The 18000-nt window shown below is 47.5% G+C and overlaps 6 protein-coding genes across 6 annotated transcripts, besides 14 other annotated features; all 6 read left to right on the plus strand.

Annotated features, from left to right (window-relative positions):
* Window positions 1-3579: part of a sequence feature (areas merged during assembly that could not be assigned to a particular haplotype. This can correspond to areas where the two haplotypes were merged or to regions with more than two copies in the genome that were merged during assembly.) that runs on past the window's edge.
* Window positions 37-84: a microsatellite.
* On the plus strand, window positions 162-7616 carry Tc00.1047053507053.150 (hypothetical protein, conserved; the record flags this gene model as incomplete). Its single annotated transcript, XM_812608.1, has 1 exon — window positions 162-7616. One exon carries the CDS (start codon window positions 162-164, stop codon window positions 7614-7616), a length of 7455 nt encoding a protein of 2484 aa, XP_817701.1.
* Window positions 3580-4064: a sequence feature (areas merged during assembly that could not be assigned to a particular haplotype. This can correspond to areas where the two haplotypes were merged or to regions with more than two copies in the genome that were merged during assembly.).
* Window positions 4065-14168: a sequence feature (areas merged during assembly that could not be assigned to a particular haplotype. This can correspond to areas where the two haplotypes were merged or to regions with more than two copies in the genome that were merged during assembly.).
* Window positions 7943-7964: a microsatellite.
* Window positions 8020-8059: a sequence feature (T-rich).
* Window positions 8093-8116: a microsatellite.
* Tc00.1047053507053.160 (hypothetical protein, conserved) lies at window positions 8182-9651 on the plus strand (the record flags this gene model as incomplete). The annotated part of the gene is made up of 1 exon (XM_812609.1): window positions 8182-9651. One exon carries the CDS (start codon window positions 8182-8184, stop codon window positions 9649-9651), a length of 1470 nt encoding a protein of 489 aa, XP_817702.1.
* On the plus strand, window positions 10191-11147 carry Tc00.1047053507053.170 (hypothetical protein, conserved; the record flags this gene model as incomplete). Its single annotated transcript, XM_812610.1, has 1 exon — window positions 10191-11147. The coding sequence occupies one exon, from the start codon at window positions 10191-10193 to the stop codon at window positions 11145-11147; it is 957 nt and encodes a 318-aa protein (XP_817703.1).
* Window positions 11378-11404: a microsatellite.
* Window positions 11637-14066, plus strand: Tc00.1047053507053.180 (hypothetical protein, conserved; the record flags this gene model as incomplete). The annotated part of the gene is made up of 1 exon (XM_812611.1): window positions 11637-14066. One exon carries the CDS (start codon window positions 11637-11639, stop codon window positions 14064-14066), a length of 2430 nt encoding a protein of 809 aa, XP_817704.1.
* Window positions 14089-14131: a sequence feature (GA-rich).
* Window positions 14169-14269: a sequence feature (areas merged during assembly that could not be assigned to a particular haplotype. This can correspond to areas where the two haplotypes were merged or to regions with more than two copies in the genome that were merged during assembly.).
* Window positions 14270-18000: part of a sequence feature (areas merged during assembly that could not be assigned to a particular haplotype. This can correspond to areas where the two haplotypes were merged or to regions with more than two copies in the genome that were merged during assembly.) that runs on past the window's edge.
* Window positions 14375-14395: a microsatellite.
* Window positions 14498-14520: a sequence feature (AT_rich).
* Tc00.1047053507053.190 (hypothetical protein, conserved) lies at window positions 14525-15847 on the plus strand (the record flags this gene model as incomplete). Its single annotated transcript, XM_812612.1, has 1 exon — window positions 14525-15847. One exon carries the CDS (start codon window positions 14525-14527, stop codon window positions 15845-15847), a length of 1323 nt encoding a protein of 440 aa, XP_817705.1.
* Window positions 15849-15869: a microsatellite.
* Window positions 16118-17992, plus strand: Tc00.1047053507053.200 (hypothetical protein, conserved; the record flags this gene model as incomplete). Its single annotated transcript, XM_812613.1, has 1 exon — window positions 16118-17992. One exon carries the CDS (start codon window positions 16118-16120, stop codon window positions 17990-17992), a length of 1875 nt encoding a protein of 624 aa, XP_817706.1.

Consider the following 18000-nt stretch of genomic DNA (forward strand, 5'->3'; position numbering starts at 1 on the left):
CGTGTAGTTATGTTCTTTCTGTTGCTCCTTTGTCACTTTTTTTTTTTTTTTTGCTTTTCTTTTTATTTATTTATTTTTTTGTTTGCTTGCTTGGATGAACAAATAAAATATGCTTACAAACGAATCTTATAAGTAAAGAACGAGATTTGGATTTTTTGGGAATGGTACACATTGTCGGCGCCGTAAAGCAACAACTGCGGGTGAGCCTTGATGAGCGTTCAGTTGCTGCGCTTGAGCGGGCATTTAATACTCTACAAGGGTTGAGGACGGGGTTTGTGTTCAGTGTCTTGCCATCGTCAACTGCTTTTAACGAACTGCATATACTCTGCTGTGAGGCAGCGATCGGTTTGGAGCAATGGGGCATGGCAGAAAGTTGCCTGAAGATTTTTACAGGGAAGCGGGCACCGACAAGGGCTTTGGATGCTCGCGCCCTGTATTGTGAAGGTCTTATCGGTTTACACAACATTCCCATCTCTTTCAGGGGAAGGGCAAAGGTGACGTCGCACTTGCGTTGTGCCACCAAAATTGTGACTGGGGTAAAAATTGCACTAGAAGAGTGGCCCAAAGAGGCGCACACGCTGGCTGTTGGCGTGGAACACTTGTGGTTGGCCATTCGTGATCTTTTCATCCCCGGGTCATTTGATAGCGTGCTGGATATCGTGGCCTTTGTTCTTGCGCTGCATGAGAAGCTTGGTCTTGGTGGTCCCTTTTCACAGCTCCAGTGGAGTACACGATATGCAATGTGTCTCCGAGGTGTCGGTCGCCATCAGGAGGCGGTCTCTCAATTATCTACGGCCTCAGAGCTGGTCTCAAGGGTTGGATCTGAGAGGTTGCAGTTGCAATTTCTACGTGTTCAAATTGCATTCTGGGCCAGCTTGCCCGCTACGCGTACCAAACAGGATTACACAAAACCAGTGCTTCAGGCCCTCTATGTGGCTCAGGCGTTTTTCTGCGGTATGATCGATGAGTTTAGTGCTACGGCAGACCTTATTGCTGCCCATGAAAAGCTACTTCTTGATCCGGAAAAGAAGGAAATAAAATTGAAAAGTCGAAAGACAATGGAAGCTGAAATCACCTTCAGTGACCCAGCTCTCGTGATGGATGTTCTTAGCGAGGTGGTGCTTGGGCTCGCGCTTTGTGGGGCGGATGAAGTGTGCAAGATAAGTTTACCAAGTTTGCTTCAAGGCGATAGTGTACGTCCTCGCTTGTTTGGTGAATTTGCTCAGGCTATTTTGAGGGCCCGCGCATGTGGTGCACTGGGCCTCGCCAAGGCGTTGGATGCCAGCTACCTCACCAGAACTATGGCGGATGCCCTGTTCAATTGCATCAAGGCCGTGGAGGGTACGATGGATAATGCACGCATGATTGAAGATCCTTCGGAGCGTGCGTATACGCTTCAAATTGGATGTGTTATTTTGTGGAATCTCTCTCTCCCCCTTCTTCAGTCGGAGACGCGTGGAAAGTTGCGTCACACTTTGAAACGCATTGTTGTGTTGTTGACAAATTATGGATCTTGTTTGACTGGGCTTCTTGTACATGTGGCGTATGAATCCAGTTTAATTGAGTTTGAGGAAGACAACCCAATTTCTGCCATTGAACAAATAGATCGGGCACTCTCTTTGAACCATTGTGTCGTCAATGCGGAAGGGAAAATGGTGTTTCCAATGGATTTTGCTCTCCTTAGCCTGAGGCGACGGTGTGTGGTGCGAAAGACCATTGACAGCAGTGTTTTTTCTGCTCGGGAGGACCAAGTCATCCATCTCATTGAACAGGCAAGAACCTCAAACTCTGCGTCGAATCGTCTTGTGCTCTTACAATCGGCAGTGAAAAAGCTCCCTCCCCTCGGCCAGGTGTTGGACCCTGGTACCCTGGCAAAGGAAAGGGTCCCATTTTTGCGTGAGCGTTCAAAATTTGGTCGAGCGAAAAAACATTCAGTTGTTGTTGAGCCACCGGAGGGTCAACCGCCGCGTGTGATTACAAATCCAGCAGCTGCACACATTTACTATCTTCTTCTCAAGGAGGCCAAAGAGGAAAAAAATCCATCTATGCATACAATTGTTGAAAAGGTGGCGAGTAGTCTAACTTGTATTGATGTACTTAATGAAGCGGATTCTAAGGAATTAATTGTTATGAAGGCAGAGGCGCATTTGAGTATGGCTGAGGTTTTGTTAAAAAACGAGAAGAGTTCTGGTGGGACTAGCTCTGACTCTACAGCCGACGCCTTGTCCCACATATCTGCAGCTGCGAAGATCAGTATTAAGCTGTGTGCGGCTGGTAACCGTGAAGAGTGGATAGCTGTGAATGCATGTCTGTCGTTGATTGGGTGGTATTCAGAGCTTTTCCGCAAGGGATTATTTCTTCCTGCCACAGTGGTTCTTGGAGAGCTTTATGTGGCATTGAATCAAACCCATGTGGATCCTAATAGAGAATACAAACTATTCCATGATATTTGCTTTGCCTACATCATGTCTGTCCTGCAATCGTACATCTCATCCAAAGGTGAAGTAGACGGGGAGCTGAGTTGTGGTAACTTGGCGGAAACGCTGCGAAAGACCTTTTTGTACCCTATTTGTGAGGCAAACAACCCCATGCTTCGACGGGCAGAGGAAGTATGTCGCGAGGTGATGGGTAAGTGGCGGCTACCTTCTCAGAGGAAAATGTTTTGTACACTGTTTGTTTGCATTCAACGTCTTCTTGATCGAAGTCCAGAGGATTCACATCACCCACAGGAACAGTTGTTATTTTTGCTTGGAAAATTGAATGGTCCCGTATCAATAGAGGAGAAACGGATTCTGGTGAACAAAGAATCTCTGGACTTATTGCGGATGGATCCTTCTGTGGAATTGTGTGGGAGGCTTGCAACACACAGCATGCAATTACCAGAGAATGAAAGGGTTACGCTGGAGCTTTGCCGTATTGCAGACCAGTTGTACCAGGATGGGAAACTTGGATGGGGAACGAAAACTCTAATCGGTAATCACACGGGTAAAGAAAAGGGTCATTCTCCCAATTCGGCTTCTTCCGCAGCGGTTCTTGCTAGAGGGGCATTTCCCAAACCGACGGAGGATGACTGGTACTGGTATTCGGATATCCTGCTTCACCAGGCGACGGTGCTTGGGCGCCTAGGAACGGGTACTGAACGGTCGAAGCGGCATGAGCTGGAAAAGCGGGTTATTGTGGCCATTACCAACAGTGCGATTGCCGCTTCTCATGGTCCAACGTGTACACGGGTTTCACAGATAACGGATGCATATTATGCTTTTTGTTGTACAGCAGACTATTTTAGTGGAGCACTGCGACAATTACTTCTCCCCAGTCTTCGCATACTCCTTTCACCGTCAATGCTATCAATACTTCCATTGTCTTCACGTGGCGGAGGGAGTAGCACTGAGGGTCATGCAGAACGCGAGGCGTTATTGCCTTTAATCACGACCATGGCTGGTATTTTCCTTACTACTCTATCAGAGAATGGTGCCCATGAAGAGGGGATAAAAACGCTCAATAATCTTCTTGCCGTCCTTCCGACGAAGTGTCATAAAGTTTTTCGGACGTATGAGGCGCAATTTCGCTCTAATTTGGGACTTTCGACGGCTCAATTAGTCAATAAGGTCAGAGGGGGTGATCCGGAAATTGAAGCAGCAGTCTGGGTTGCCATTGCAAAGAACGCGGCTGCGAACGCCGATAGTACAAAGAGTTGGTTGAAAGCGCTTGAAGTGTTGGAGCGCAAACCACTTCAAAGGGCTGATGCCCTTCTTCAAATGGCTGAATGGATGGCGACTCGTAATGCCGTTTCAAGGCATGAACTTATAACTCTTTTACTCTCCGCATTGGACTCCGTGGAGCGATTTAGCGACCCACAAATGAGTCGACTCCCCGAAGAAAGCATGCGAAAAGAAGGATCTTCGCGATCTTTGCGGCAAACGATGGCCTTTTCTCTCTCAGGACGCACCATCTGTTTGCCTGATGCCGGTTCCATGCGTTCCGGAAACAATTTAACAGGTGGTGTGGGCGAACCAGCGTCTCTTCGGGAGATCATGACTGCGATTAGAATTATGTATTTACTTTTTGTGGTAGCTCCAGAGAAACCTCTTGAGGAGCACACTTTTACTGTTTGCAAGCGCTCCTGTGCATCCACGATCCTTCACTACGTCTTTTGCATGTGGAATATTGTCTCGACTCTCATACGATCCAAAGACGCTGATAAAGAGAACGCTCTGAAAGAAAATTTATTGGAAATTCCAGAGGAATTTCATGCTTGGCAAGGCTTTTGTGCGGATCCGCAGCATATCGATTTTATTCGTGTTTCCTGCCAGGATGATGCCCCACAAAATACTGATAAGCTTTGGGGAATGTTATTTGATGTTTGTGAATTTCTTGTGGAAGAACATTGGGAGCAGTTTACATTCATGATCTTCAGTTGGATTGAATTTGCTGCAAATTGGCGATATGGGCCTCTTGATCCGCGCACTATGGCTGTTGTCCGTGCGGTTCGTTGTAAATGTCTTTTGGCAGGCGCTCGCAGTGGATGGGGAAATTTAAGTAGCATGTACCAGGTGGAGGCCCCAACTTCGGAGTATTGGTCTGCTATCCAAGAAATACTTCTTTCGGCAGAAAATTCTTCACATTTTTCACCCTGGCCTGATGGAGCACTGCGTTTTACCGACTTTAGGGGCAGTACCTGCTACTGTGTCTTGAGTGAGGCCGAGGATCTCTTCCTTCTTGGACGTGTGCAGGAAGCGTTACGGTGGAGCGGTAAGGTGCTAAATTGTGCGTTGCATATTGGCAACATTGATGCCGTAGTGCGCTGTCGTTTGCTGGAAGCGCGTGCACGTATATTGCGGGGTGAGGGGGCTGCGGTGGCCAAGCAACTATCTGAAATTGAAGAGGAATTTGTTGGTCTCACATTTCGATTATGGACGGAGCTGAACTTGGTGAGGGTTGATGCCTTGATCAGTTGTGGCCATGTGGAGAAGGCCATCAGTCTCGCGAGAAATTTACCGCAGGCCTTGGGACTCCGTTTGACGAAGATTGCTCCTGACGGGTTGGCTGGGGATATATCCAATGATTTATTAAAGGATTGTACCAGGCGAATATTGTGTGAGTGTGGTCGGCAACTTTTGGCTTTTTTGCGGCTTTCTCTCCGTCGATCCTCCTTTCCGGGGGAGAGTGAGGATGCAGCGCGAAAATATCTTGCAGAGGTGGGCGACCAACTACAAAAAATGGACGATTGGCAAAGTCTATCTACTGCTCTTTGTATTAAGCAGAATTTGCATCCTCCCATGGATGAGGTTCTTTTAACGACAGACGTTGAAAAAGGGAAGGAGCTACTGGAAATATTATATACGGAGTACTGTGAGGCCCTCCGGGTAACAGAGTTGATACGCAGTGAGATGAATGTGGTGGCACCTTTTTCTTTATACACAAAGAGCCTTGCGACTCACCCCAGTATTTTGAGGGCATATGACGAGGTTTTGGTTATCCGGGCTCGAAACTGCCTTGAGCGGGAGCTGCTGAGGGATTTTATCATACTGCAATACGACCAACTGTCGATGGAACAACTTGGCATTCCGACAGGAGGGCCGAGAAAATTGGATACTTCTGTGCTTCAATACATGCGAGATCCTGCGGCGTATGAGCAGATGAAAAAGAATATGACTGCAGGGAGCGGTAAGGAGTCATCGGAGAGGGGTTTTTATGAGGACTACAACCCGACGAGGGATCTGGAGTGCGCTCTAAACCACTTTTCTATTCCGCAGGCACATGTAGAGGGTGCAAGTAGCGCAGAAGCTGAAGCCATGCTGTCTCGCACAGTAAAACCCGATGGAGAGTGCACACCACTGCAAATGGAAGCCGTGATCTGTGTTGCTCTCGCTGAGTTTCAAAGACGGCTGAAGGCTCTTCTCCGGGCAGAGGACGCCACGTTAGCTGTAACATTAACAGGAGTGGCGCAGATAAGGGAAGACAAAGGGATTGGGTTCCGTGAGAACGACATGTTGACAAGGAAATGGGTTCGCCTTATCCCGAATATTGGGCAACTTGGTAGCCGGAGGGCAAGTCGGAAGAGGGCGTTATCGGTTAGTCGCAAGTCAAGGAAGTCATTCGTCACAGAGCCGCCAAAAAAAGAAGAGGGGCCTGTCAATCTCTGGGTGAATGAGGACAGTAACTTGCCGTTCATGATTCAACTGGGTGCCAAGCATGCTCGCCGGCTATTGGAATACAAGGAATTGGCAAAATGTTACATTTGCCTGGCTCACAACCTTGTTCTCTCTGATGACTATTGTGCTGCTGGAACCGCCATTGAATTCGCTCAGGCTGCCGAAATGTGTGGTTTTCTTTTAGACATTCAGTCGGCTCTTCTTCAGAGTTCACCAGAAAGCAACTTGATTCGGTTCCTAGAGCGGATGAAATTGAAGGCATCTTTTCTTTTAAATACTTCTGCCTTTGACAGTATGCGGAACCTGTTGATGAATACATCCAGTATGCTTAAACTCTTTGATATAGGGTGTGAATGGCCCGCGGAGCCAAATAAGCCTCAACCACTTTCTTCAGATTCTTGTGCTCTTAGCGTGGTGCGAGAGGAAAGCACAAGATACTTTCTCGTGGCCCTAAGGTGTCCAGAGGGTGGAGTACATAGTCGCAGAGTGCAGCTGGATATAAACTCTCTGATACAATGCGGTGACGAATTTGAGACATTCAAGCAGACCAAAAAGGTTGAAATCATCAATAAGAATGCCTCGGTCAAGGCTTCTTTGGAGGGAACAAGTGCTGCCTTACTAAAGTCCCTTTTGGATCGAGTTCAATATCTGTTAGCTCCACTTTGGGAAGATTTTAACGGAATATTGTCCTGGCTAGCGCCCAACTGCCATTTGTTTCTCTGCCTGGATCCCATCCTTCAGTCTCTACCACTAGAGCGACTGTCTCCATGTACGCAATTTTTGTCCGTTCAACGTGAACTGTCTGTTTTTTACATTCGGAATAAAATGTCAATTCGTGGAGGGAAGTCTTCATCGGGAGGAAGCCTTTTCATTGTGGATCCATTTGGGGAGCATGAGACGTCTTTGCAGACTCTATTTGGTCCAGAGTCTCGTCCCAAGGGAGCAACAAGTGAAGTTATCTGCTCTGTAAGGGATAAATATGGGGGTTTGTGCAACCCTTCTCAGCAGTATATACGTCAAGCGCTAACAGCAAATAGTCGCGGCATTCTTCTTGTTGATTTATGTGGTTCTTTTACTGATATTGTGAGTCCAGAGACCCTGATGGAGCTTAACTTGGAACACTTTCTTGCCGTTCTTGTGGCAGAAGGCACCAATGATAGTTCCCTGCGCCGTGAACAGAAACAGCGCACAAGCAAGACAACTCTGAGCCTGTATTACGAGAGACAGTTTATTTTCTCCCTCCTTCTTCTGGCACGTGGTGTACAGTGTGTTGTTACTAACGCCCTTCTTCCACTTTCTCCAGAAGAATGTGGTCTCATCTGCCGGCGCTGTTTGCCAGCAATTTTTGCTGGAGGTAAAGGCCTTTCCGAGGCCGTTCGTGGCGGCACGGGTGAAGGTGCGGATTCATTTGCCTCGGCGTTTTTATTTTACGGTGTACCCCCCACAGTGAAACAGAAGTAGGTCTTTTGTTGGTATGACTTGTGCTGTGTGTATTTTTTCTTTTCTTTTCTATTTGCTGTTACTGTGACGGTGTTTGTTTGCCCGCTCTTATTTTGTGTGTTTTTCTTTTTTTATCCTTTTGTTACGTGGTGTATGTATACTGCATGCTTTTTTCCAATGCGTATGTAAAAGGGAACGACCTTCATTGCGCGACCCCGCCTCGCTCCGCGCATGTGAGAAAGGAGTAATGAAGGACGGCATTCAAGGAGGAATAAAGAATTTACATTAAGGGGTTTACTTGTACTTATGTTTATATCTATATAGATGTTTTTATATTGTCTTTATTGTTTTTTTTTTTTTTTTTTTTTTACGTCTGTATACCTTCCTCAAGTCTTCTTGGCTTGTTGCTTCCATTTTACGTGCCTTCTTCTTTCTGTTGTTGTTTTTTTCTTTTTTTTTTTTCTGGCATACCCCTTTTTTCTGTGCTGCTTCCTTCCTTTTTTTTTTTCTTTTTTTTTTTTACGAAAAACGTTGTACTCTTGCCAGTAGTTATCGTGGCTTTGGTTGAAATAATTGTGGTGCCGCAATGGAGTTTCTTGTTGCCGATGCCGAGCGCATGTACACTGTGAACGGCAGGCTGCAGCATCTCTCGTACTGGTCTTACAAGATACTGGCGAGAAGTTTCTTGGAGAGCTACCAGAATCCCCCACTGCTGAATTCGAACAGAGCTGCACAAAACTTTAGCAAAGGCTCGGGTTATGTGGATTTTTGCACGTGGCATCGGTATTCGGAATTTGAGTGGCTGGCGGCACAGGTAGAGCTGGAGTTCCCCGGCATGCTTTTCCCACCGATTCCCTCAAAAGAGACGGACGGAACGGTGGACAAATTCACGGAGCTGCTCACCAGCGTGAAGGAAAACAACTCCACGACGAGGGAAAACCCGTTGGTGAAGAAACGCATGCGGCATCTACAATTGACGTTTAATGCCATCGCCCAGCTGCACGAACTTCATGAATCTCCTCTACTGAAGGCTTTTGTGACGCTAGATGAACTGAGCTGGTGCGCCTTTCGAGAGGAGCGAGAGAAGAAAATGAAAACATCGATCCTCACCATCTTCAAGGCCAAAGGTCTCAGTATAATTGCAAAATTGCGTTCATTCCGTGAATCGAGCAATCACGATTATACGCTGGATTCTCCTCTGGATTCCGTCGCAACGCGTCAGAGTGACCTGGGTGAACTCTTAAATACATGTTTTGCGCAAGTGGAATATATAAACAAGTATTGCATTAGTGAGTGGCGCCACTGGAGTGATGTGAATAAATTGCGTGGGTCCATTCAGGGATCCCCGATGCCGTGGACTGCGTGTTATGGTGGCCACCATGTCCAGCATTCCAAGCACCCAGGATTGGAAGGAGTTGTGCGAGAGATAAATAACGATGCTGCGGTGGTAGAGTGGAATGGACAGGGTGGGAAGTTGTCAAAAGTGCCGCTGGATGAGTTGAACTATCCATCATCGGGGATAAGTGATCCAGCCATTTTTGCACTACAAGAGCTTGCATCTCAAGTGGAGTCTTATTTCATGTATTTGAGTCGTTCATCTGGGGTTGCCGTGTTGAGGGATGTCGAGGATTTGTTGTGGTTTCTTTCCAGCTATGCGAATCGTTGCGTTCGTGTGATCAGGCGATTCAGGGAAATGCGCTCCGAGGTGCGGTACCTCACAAGAGTGGTTGAGAAAAAGGCGAGTGTGGAACAATTTGAACAACTTGAGCGGCTGAAGCAAATACTGTCGAAGGGGACATCGCGGTTTATGGAGCAATATAACAACTTTTATCGATGCTTTATGCGGAATTCTCTCATGGAGGTCGCACACAAATTTGGACGAGTGATAACAGTAATAATGTCTGACGATCAGTGGAATGAACGCCTCTCGGTGGCCAAAACGATGCTAACTCTTTCGTTACCCCTTTTACCAGAGGAAAGAGAGGAGATATTTGCAGAGGACGCGTCCAAGCGCGATTCTCCTCCAATGAAGCAAGTAAATGGATTGGAAGGTTAAGTTATTATTAGACATAATTATATATCTATATACATGTTTGTTTTTGGCCACGTGTGATGGAACGGCGGGACTACATTCTCTTAGCTGTAGATTCTGGCTGAGGGTGCGGCAAAGTGACGAAAAGGGGACTGAAAAAGCAAAAGCTAAAAAAGAAATATAGGGTGCACTGTGTTGACTGCAAGTTACAGAGGTGACGTGCGCGTAGTTTATTCTCCTCCATGAAGTTCTACATTGATTTTATCTTTATCTGGCGTGCGTAATTATAAATGGATGGGATCGGAGGGTGAAAGGGGCAGCAGAAAAGTAAATGAATGATAATTAACAGCTAACGATATATTTGTACACATATATCAATCTAGTTATCTATCAGTCATTATATATGTGTATATACCACTGGACGTGGATGCGCAAAAAGCTCTATGAAAACAGGTTGGTTTGCATTTTTGTTGGGTTGGGGAGGGTGGAAAGGAACTTGCTTCTTGTTTTTATTCTATTGTCAATGGTCTCTCTTATTGTTAGTTCTTATCGAATAGTTTGAAATGAATTTGGTTCGCCGTGTCTTTTCAAGCGGCTCAACGGTGCGGGCACTGCCCATCAGCGAGTCACCTGTTCTGCTTAACTACACTCTGTCAACTTTTCGCTGGCACTTGGATTCCCGACCAAGCAGTAAAGCCATTTTGGTTCACGATTTGTTTGGCTCAGCTGCTTCATGGCAGCAATTACTGAACGATGACCTCAGCAGGCTGCCTTTGTCACAATTCACTCCGACGACGCCACTGGAGTTGTACGCTGTGGAGCTGAGAGGGCACAACCATTCTAGGGGCCTCCCGTGCCCGAAAGATGGGGATAATTACACTTTGGCATCGGCTGCTGATGTTGTGTTGCATCAGAAGCAAGTTCTGCGGACGGAGGCAAAGTTGGTGGGTTTGGGCTTCGGTGCTCTTGTTGCTTGCCAGGCCGCGCTTCACTCTCCCAAATCCGGCTTTGATTCCTTAACGCTTATTGTGAACGAACCCTCGCAATTGCTCTGTTGCGACCCCTCAAATTACTCTTTGCCCTCCATCATTCGGGGGATGCCGAGGGGAATGAGATCGCTGGGTGAAGTTGAGGAGTACCTTAAGAAAACCGTAAACAATGCCGTTGAACGAGCGTTGATCTTTGCCGTTGTAGAACTGCAAGAAGGTGTGCCGGGTTTTCGCTTTAGCGATGATCTCTTGCATTTTCATGGCCCATTTAAGGGGGCTGCTGATATCGCGGAGGATATTACTTTTGAGAGGAGAGTTACAGTTGTTGTTTGTGGCAATGAGGCGGTCCCACAGGATGCGAGGGAACGCTTCACCAAGCATTTTCCTCGTGCAACATTTGTGCAATTTCAGGGAGGCTCGAATCCGGGGATTACGGGTCTGTACAAGCAGGGCACCAATTTTATTTGTACCTTTCTTGAGGCGCTGGAAATGCTTGGTACTGTCGATGGGGGAGAGAAGGAGGAAAAGTAGAATATACATTTTTTGGAGCTGCTTCTGCTGCTGCTCGTGGTGAATAATTCGTTGGCGTGTGAGTCTCGCGGGTAGTTTGTAATGCATTCGAACTTGTTTTTTTTTTTTTTTTTATTCTAACAATTTCTCTGTTTTGTGCTTCGCACCTTGTCTGGGGGTTGTGTTGCACGCAACGATGTCGCACGTGTGTGTTTTTTGTGGCTTTTTTTTTTTTTTTTGCTTCTCTCAAGTTTTTATTTTTATTTTTATTTTTATTTATTGCCACGTACCTGCACTGTTTCTCCGCATGCACCTTTGCTATTGTTATCTTGTCTTGTTTTTCTTTTTGTTTTTGAACGGCCTCTTTTATTTACATGCGTCTGTGTGTTTGTGTTAAAAGAAAGGCACGATCGCCACTGTTTTTTTAGGAATTTTTTTATTCACCGCATCTAAAAAGAAAAAAAGAAAACATAAAAAAGGGAGAGCGCGCGAGAGGGATATTGAGTGAATATGAAGTGTTCTACCCCGCTGTTTTTACTTGTTTTATTCCTCTTTGCCGTCGTTCATCCATCATTGGCCATTCACGAGGATGAGCAGGGGCTTAGGGACTGGATATTGCGCTTTGTTGGCCACGTGGATCACGCGTCCTATCAACCTGGTCTGCAGCCGAATCACGTGTATTTGGCCTCAAAGCCGGGGGCTGTTGCCGCCCTGTCACTCAGTGATGGAGGCCTGCAGTGGAGGAAACTGCTTTCCGAGCCGCAGGTGTGCGTAGCGGCAAGCAAAAATGAAGTGTTGGTCTCTTCTCGCTCAGGAACGGTGCATCTTTTGAATGCCGCAAATGGGGAAATTGAGAGAACATTCAAACTGTCGCTGCCAATTGGTTCCACTGTAGAATCATGCGCCATTGTGGAAGGAAAAGTGAGGGTTGCCGCAATGGACACAATAACAGCCTACATTTATGAGTTTGGATTGGTGACAGAGGATGATATGATGAAGCCCAGGAATAATTTCCCCATTGGGACCGATGTGCATGCACTGCGCATCAGCGGCAAACACATATGGGCACTTCGAACATCGAGCGCCAATCGCTACTCTCTCACAGGGGACGTAGAAATGACTGACGTGGAGGGCGGCAGTTATGGCAGCTCCGTCACGGCCTCTGGGGATGCAGTTGTATTTTCAGGCACAAGGATAGCCGTGGTGCGGGATGACGGAAAGACGGAAAATATTGCCTGTGAGAATTGTGACGTTGGTGTGCTTTATAGCACCACAGGCAAATTTGAGGGTACGGTGAAAACAACAGCCGATAAACTTGGCTTTACGGTTTTTTTTCCCGGATCTAATGTTCACGTTGCGTACGATTCCGCCGCAATTATTGCCCCAACCGTCCTTCTTGCGGTAAGGGATAGATTGCATGGGGCGCAGGTAATTCTTCGAACTTCTAATGGTCATATTCTTGCAGTCTCGGAAAAATCCGGTAAGATGTGGGAGCGCTTAGAGGGGCTTGCACATCTTTCTGCCACCGTGATTGCCGACAACCCGGCGCATGAGGACCACTTTTCCTTTAACAAGGTGGCATTAGCAATCTCTACGTATGGCGTGTTTTACACCATTCCCATTTCAGAGATGGGGCATAACATCCGCGTACTATCCGATATTTCCGACGTGATTTTACAGAAGACGGCTGCAAGTTCTATGGAGTCTGTGAAGATTGAACGTATGTTCCTCTCAGGGACAAATGTTGTTACTGTCGTTGTCGCCTCTCCGGAAAAAAGAGTGAGTCTTGCTGTTGACTATTCCACGGGGTCTGTAATGGAGGTAAAGGTACATGAGAATTCATTGTTTGTTTCACCAACATTTGAGGTAACGCGTTCGCTGGAGCTTCATGGAGCCGTTTCTTATAATAATATGCACTTCTTTACAGCAAACGTAAGCAGTGGCCTTATTGAGGGGTACGCCGTTTCCGAGTCATCCGAGGTTGTTCCACTCTGGACGGTGCGCATGCCGTATCCTTTGGTCGCTTACGCCACAGGAGAGGATATACTCCGTACGAAGACTGTTAATCATTTACGCGTTTTTCCAAACAAAACTAGTCAGGCAGATGAGGTTCGTCGGAAGTATCCCACACGCAATGTCTTTGTCGTTGCCCACTACGAACCCTCTGAGGACGAGTTGACGACACTAGTCGTCACCGCTATCGATTCTGTTACTGGAAGTGTGCTGGCAACTGCACGTCACCGCAACGTGGAGGGTCCTGTGCACATGCTTGTTGTAGAGCATGCGGTTTTGTACTACTACATGGACATGGAGAAGGTTCGACATTGTATTGGCGTGTGGGAAATGTTTGAGGAGGAGCCCGGCCGTGTTCTTCGCAAGGATGCCGGCGCCACCATACCGCAAGTCATTGCCTCCTTTTTTTCCCGCTTCAAAAGGACGTTCAGTTCGCGTGCCACTCGTCCGCCCGTGGTGACTGTTGCCGTTCTCGGCGTGTACGGAGGAAATCTTGCCACAATGGGCGTCACAACGTCTTTTAATGGCATTTCTCGCAAGAGCGTTGTGCTCGCCTTTGACTCGGGTCGTATCGCTACGGTGGAACTGAATAGACTCCTGGCGGGTGGACAATTGCCCCTTGACGACAAGGGCAATCAAGCCACACATGTCATCATCCCGAGCACTTCTTTGGCTTCGCACAAACTCCGAGTGGCAAAACCGAGCCTTATTGCCACAACGCCCACAAATTTGGAGAGTTCATGCCACGTGTTGGTGTCCGGTTTGGATATCTTTTACGTGCGCGCTTCCTCGGGGAAGGCGTTTGATCTCCTTAATAGCGACTTCAATAAGAACCTTTTGATAACACTTACATGCGGTTTTGGCGTTCTCACTTGTGCGGCACGTTACTTTGTCAGGCGGAAAGCCCTCAATCTGCTTTGGAAGTAAAACTTAAAAAAAAACAACAAAAAGAGAGAAAAGAGAGAGAGAAAAGAGAGAGAGAGAGAAGAGAGGAAAAAAAAAGAGGATGGGCGACGCGAACGCAAAATTATGAAAGAGACTAATAATTGGATGTTGTGCGTAAACGGATTGTGTTATTGGCGGAAATAAATAGCTCGCAAAATAAAGATATTGCATGATTCTTTTTTTTTGTGTGTGTGTGTGCGTGTCTCATGTGACGCACAAGAGGAGTAGTTTTGAAAAACTTTTTAAATTTTCCCTGCAATCATCTCATTAAAAATAAATTGCATGGCTTTTTGTTGTTGTTGTTGTTGTTGGTCTTTCTTTTTTTATTTTTGTGGTGTTGACGGTCTTGGGGGAACGCAAGGAAGGGAGGAGGAAGGAGGCACTTTTATCTCCCATCTGGCGGAGGCGAGGCGTAAAAAAAAATATTTTTTTTTTTGGCCATGCCGTATAACTTTCTTAGACCAAATCGATTATACACGAGTGAAGAGAAGGTGGCGGAGGAGGAGAACAAGGAATGTGACGATGATAATAATGACGTGAAGATTCAACGGGAGTTAAATGCTTGGCGCCTGCATATGCGTGAGGAGCGGCGACGGCGTCTTCTTGCGGCGGCCTCGAGGGCGGAACGAACACGAACTGCTGAGGAGCCGTCTGCATCTCACGTCTCACCTCGGGAGTCAAGTCATGAGGCTGGCCGTGGGGGTGAATCGCATCACCAAGAGTTGACGGCGCTGCAGCAGTACCGCAGAGAATTGGGCGAGGTGACATCTGGGGTGCAAAAGGGAAGGAATAGCCTTTGGAATTTGCGTGTACCCATTCGGCGGCAGCGGCGCGTAAAAACAAACCGGGTCACATATCATGAAGCGCGAAGCGTGCTTAGGGACTACATTCATCGTCCCCCACCACCTCCTGCAAATGTGCAGAAAACACCCATCGGGACGCTTCGAGCGTACAAGGACGCGCTTGCCTTCTCCGCGAGGGCCTGCAGTGAGGCGCCCACGTCACCCCCGTTGTGGCACCAACGGCCTTTGCGTAACATCAGTGTGCATAGGCGACGAAATGATTTTTCGAAGTTCACTTCGGTTTCAACAACACGGTCGACGACTCTACGAAGGAAACACACCGAGTCATCATTTGCGAATCGTCACGTCGATCGCAAGTTGAAATGGTGTCAATGTGACGTTCAACGAAAACGGAACGGCGACCCGTCGAAGCGTTCTTTCCGGCCCGTGCTAGAAGCAACACAGGCCTACCGAAGTGCGATCAAGCAAGAGGAGGAAAAGTACAATCAGCATCGGCAATGCCACGAAAAAAGATTTCCTTTTGAAAAGGAACCCTCTCCACAAAGCAGTGTGTCATCGCAATGTCTAAGTTCACGAAGATCCGCGACGCAGCCGATGGTTACACACGCCATAGATTCTCCTCAAGCGCGTCAGCCGTCACACATCTCGTATATCCGCCACGGCGTGGAACCAGAAGAACCGTTCCACAACCCCGTGGTAAACCCCCCGGCGGCTGAGGAGGCCGTTTCTCCCCAAACGTCTGCGCTCAGTGGGACGGGCACAGCATCTCATTATGAAGAGCGTTCTAGACGTGAGTCCTCGCCGCTGCTGAGGAAATTACTTAGCAAACTGACGCTCTCTTCTCCATCACTCTACCGTCCTGACTTGTATCAGGGCAATACGATACCATTCACTTCTCCTGTTGCTCGAACCGTTGAACCCCATCCGTGGCCCCCAGTTGGCGCGAAGGGCCAGGGATAACTTTTTTTTTTTTTTTTTTTTTGCGATGGCCCCTACTTTAGGTTCCAAGACCGACGCACATACACGCGCGTATGCGTGAAAAAAAGGGGGGTTAACTGGTGAAAAGCCGTTTCATGTAATGTCAACATGATCCGTTTTTATCACTGTTTCCTTGAATAAATAGAAGCAAGAAATCGAGGAAATGAGATGAAAAAGAGGGTTAGTACCCAGAGTTGAGTGCACGCTGTTTTCCTTTGACCCATCTTAACGCAACCTCTTTTCTCAGTTTTGATGCTGCCCTGGCGCTGTTCACATCTTTTTTTTTTTTTTTTTTTAGAGAAGACAGAGAGGCAGACGAGTTTTGGGGGTGATATAGACGGTGAGGTATTATACACATACCGACACAAAAACAGGGAACACAGAATCAAACATATATATATCTTTATGGATGCCTTGTCCACGGGCTTTTGTGCGAGCGCCATGAAGGGCGTACTTCCGCACGGTCCGGGGGAGAGCTGGGCCTCGCTCTGGCCTTCACCCAGAGTCCAAGTCGTGGACATTCAGCGGTATCCAAAGATTGTGACGGAGCCATTTGTGGTGTCGCGCTTTTATGTTGCAGTGTCAGACTCAGCTTCGCTTATTTGGCTTGTTGTTCCTCCTGGGAGTGAAATGGAGGAGCTGATTGATACCTTTCAAATCGAAGTGGGATCCTGTATCACGCTGAATGAGTATAGCGTGGTGGCAGCAAAAAATGCATTGAATGTGGTTGTACCCCTTTCGATAACTTATTCAGGGAATGAGCTTTCCCTATTGGGGAACCCAACGGTTGAAGAAACTCTCTTTTGCCTGTCAACAGAGGCCCTTACCAAACGACGGGGAGCCGTAAAACCCAACTTTTCTCGCGCAATTGAATCGTATATGAAAATAAGCCTCATTGACTTTGTGGATGCAAAGGGACACGAATTGGAGGACTACGCACTGGATCTGCGAATAATATGGAAAGGGAAACAAAGACACCTTACAGCAAGTGGTTCAATGGGGCGTTTTGTATTTGATTGTATAGGAGTAGATCGCAATGGTGATGCAGTGTCTATTTCTTGTACGGGACAATCGGGTCTTTACGACATATTTTCATTGGGGGATTGTGTTTGCGTGACAAACGCATGTCTTACAAGCCGCAGTGAAGCCGAGGATACGATGCGATTGCAACTCAACGAGCGATCATTTGTTGTGTTGCGTGGGGAAGAGGCAGTGAGTAACATTCCAACACATCCCTGTCGGATGTTTGGTGCGAGATCGGTGACAAATCTCATAAACTATAGCAACGTTGGCGACATTGTTCATGTGGAGGGAGTGGTGACGTCCGTGTCTTCCGCGGCACTGGTAAACACAAGACGGGGGCGGGTCGAGCGCTCGGGGATCTCGTTACAGGATCCTGCTTCCTCATCTCTTATTGACGTGACGCTCTGGGAAGAGTTTTCGCGGAGTGTCAGACCAAATGTGGGTGAGAGGTGGTGTTTTTGTGGATTTGTTGTTGGTGAGTTTATGCGGCGACTCACACTTTCCAGCAGGTACGGAAGTGGGGCATTTCAGATGAAGATGACGCCAGAGAAGTCATTGTTACCTGTGAACCGCACGGAAAAAATTCCATTTATGTCTCTGGAAAATAAGGACTCACTGCAGGTGGTTCTTGACCTGGAGGAGGCCTCCGAGACGTTACCGGTTCTGGCCAAAATACAACGCGTACGGGTTCCCCTTACATATGTGGCTTGTCGAGGTTGCGGTAAGCAGATTCGCAGCAAAGCCTCATCTTGTGCAGCGTGTGGCGGGAGCACGCTGGAGGAGCGTTTTTTTGTCCGGCTGGAGTTATCTGACGGTATTTGTGCGGTGTCTGCTGTTGGCTTTGCGCAGATTGGGGAGACGTTGTTTGGCATGGATTTGCCAACGCTGATGAAGCAGCGGGAGGAGTCGCCTGGCTTTGAGGGAAATATTGCTCGGGATGTCGTTGGTCTCCCGCTGCTGTTTTGGTTGCTGCGCTCACCCGATGACAGCCTGTTGCATGTTGTGAAGTGCCAGCACATTGACATGGCTCGCTGTGCGGCGACGCTGCTGGGTGCTCTTGCGCAGATGATGGGGCCGAGTTTTGACGCGTCACGAACAGAGTAGACGGGAAT

Source organism: Trypanosoma cruzi, genomic scaffold, assembly GCF_000209065.1.
Source record: "Trypanosoma cruzi strain CL Brener 1047053516813 genomic scaffold, whole genome shotgun sequence".
In the NCBI taxonomy this organism is placed as follows: Eukaryota; Euglenozoa; class Kinetoplastea; order Trypanosomatida; family Trypanosomatidae; genus Trypanosoma; species Trypanosoma cruzi.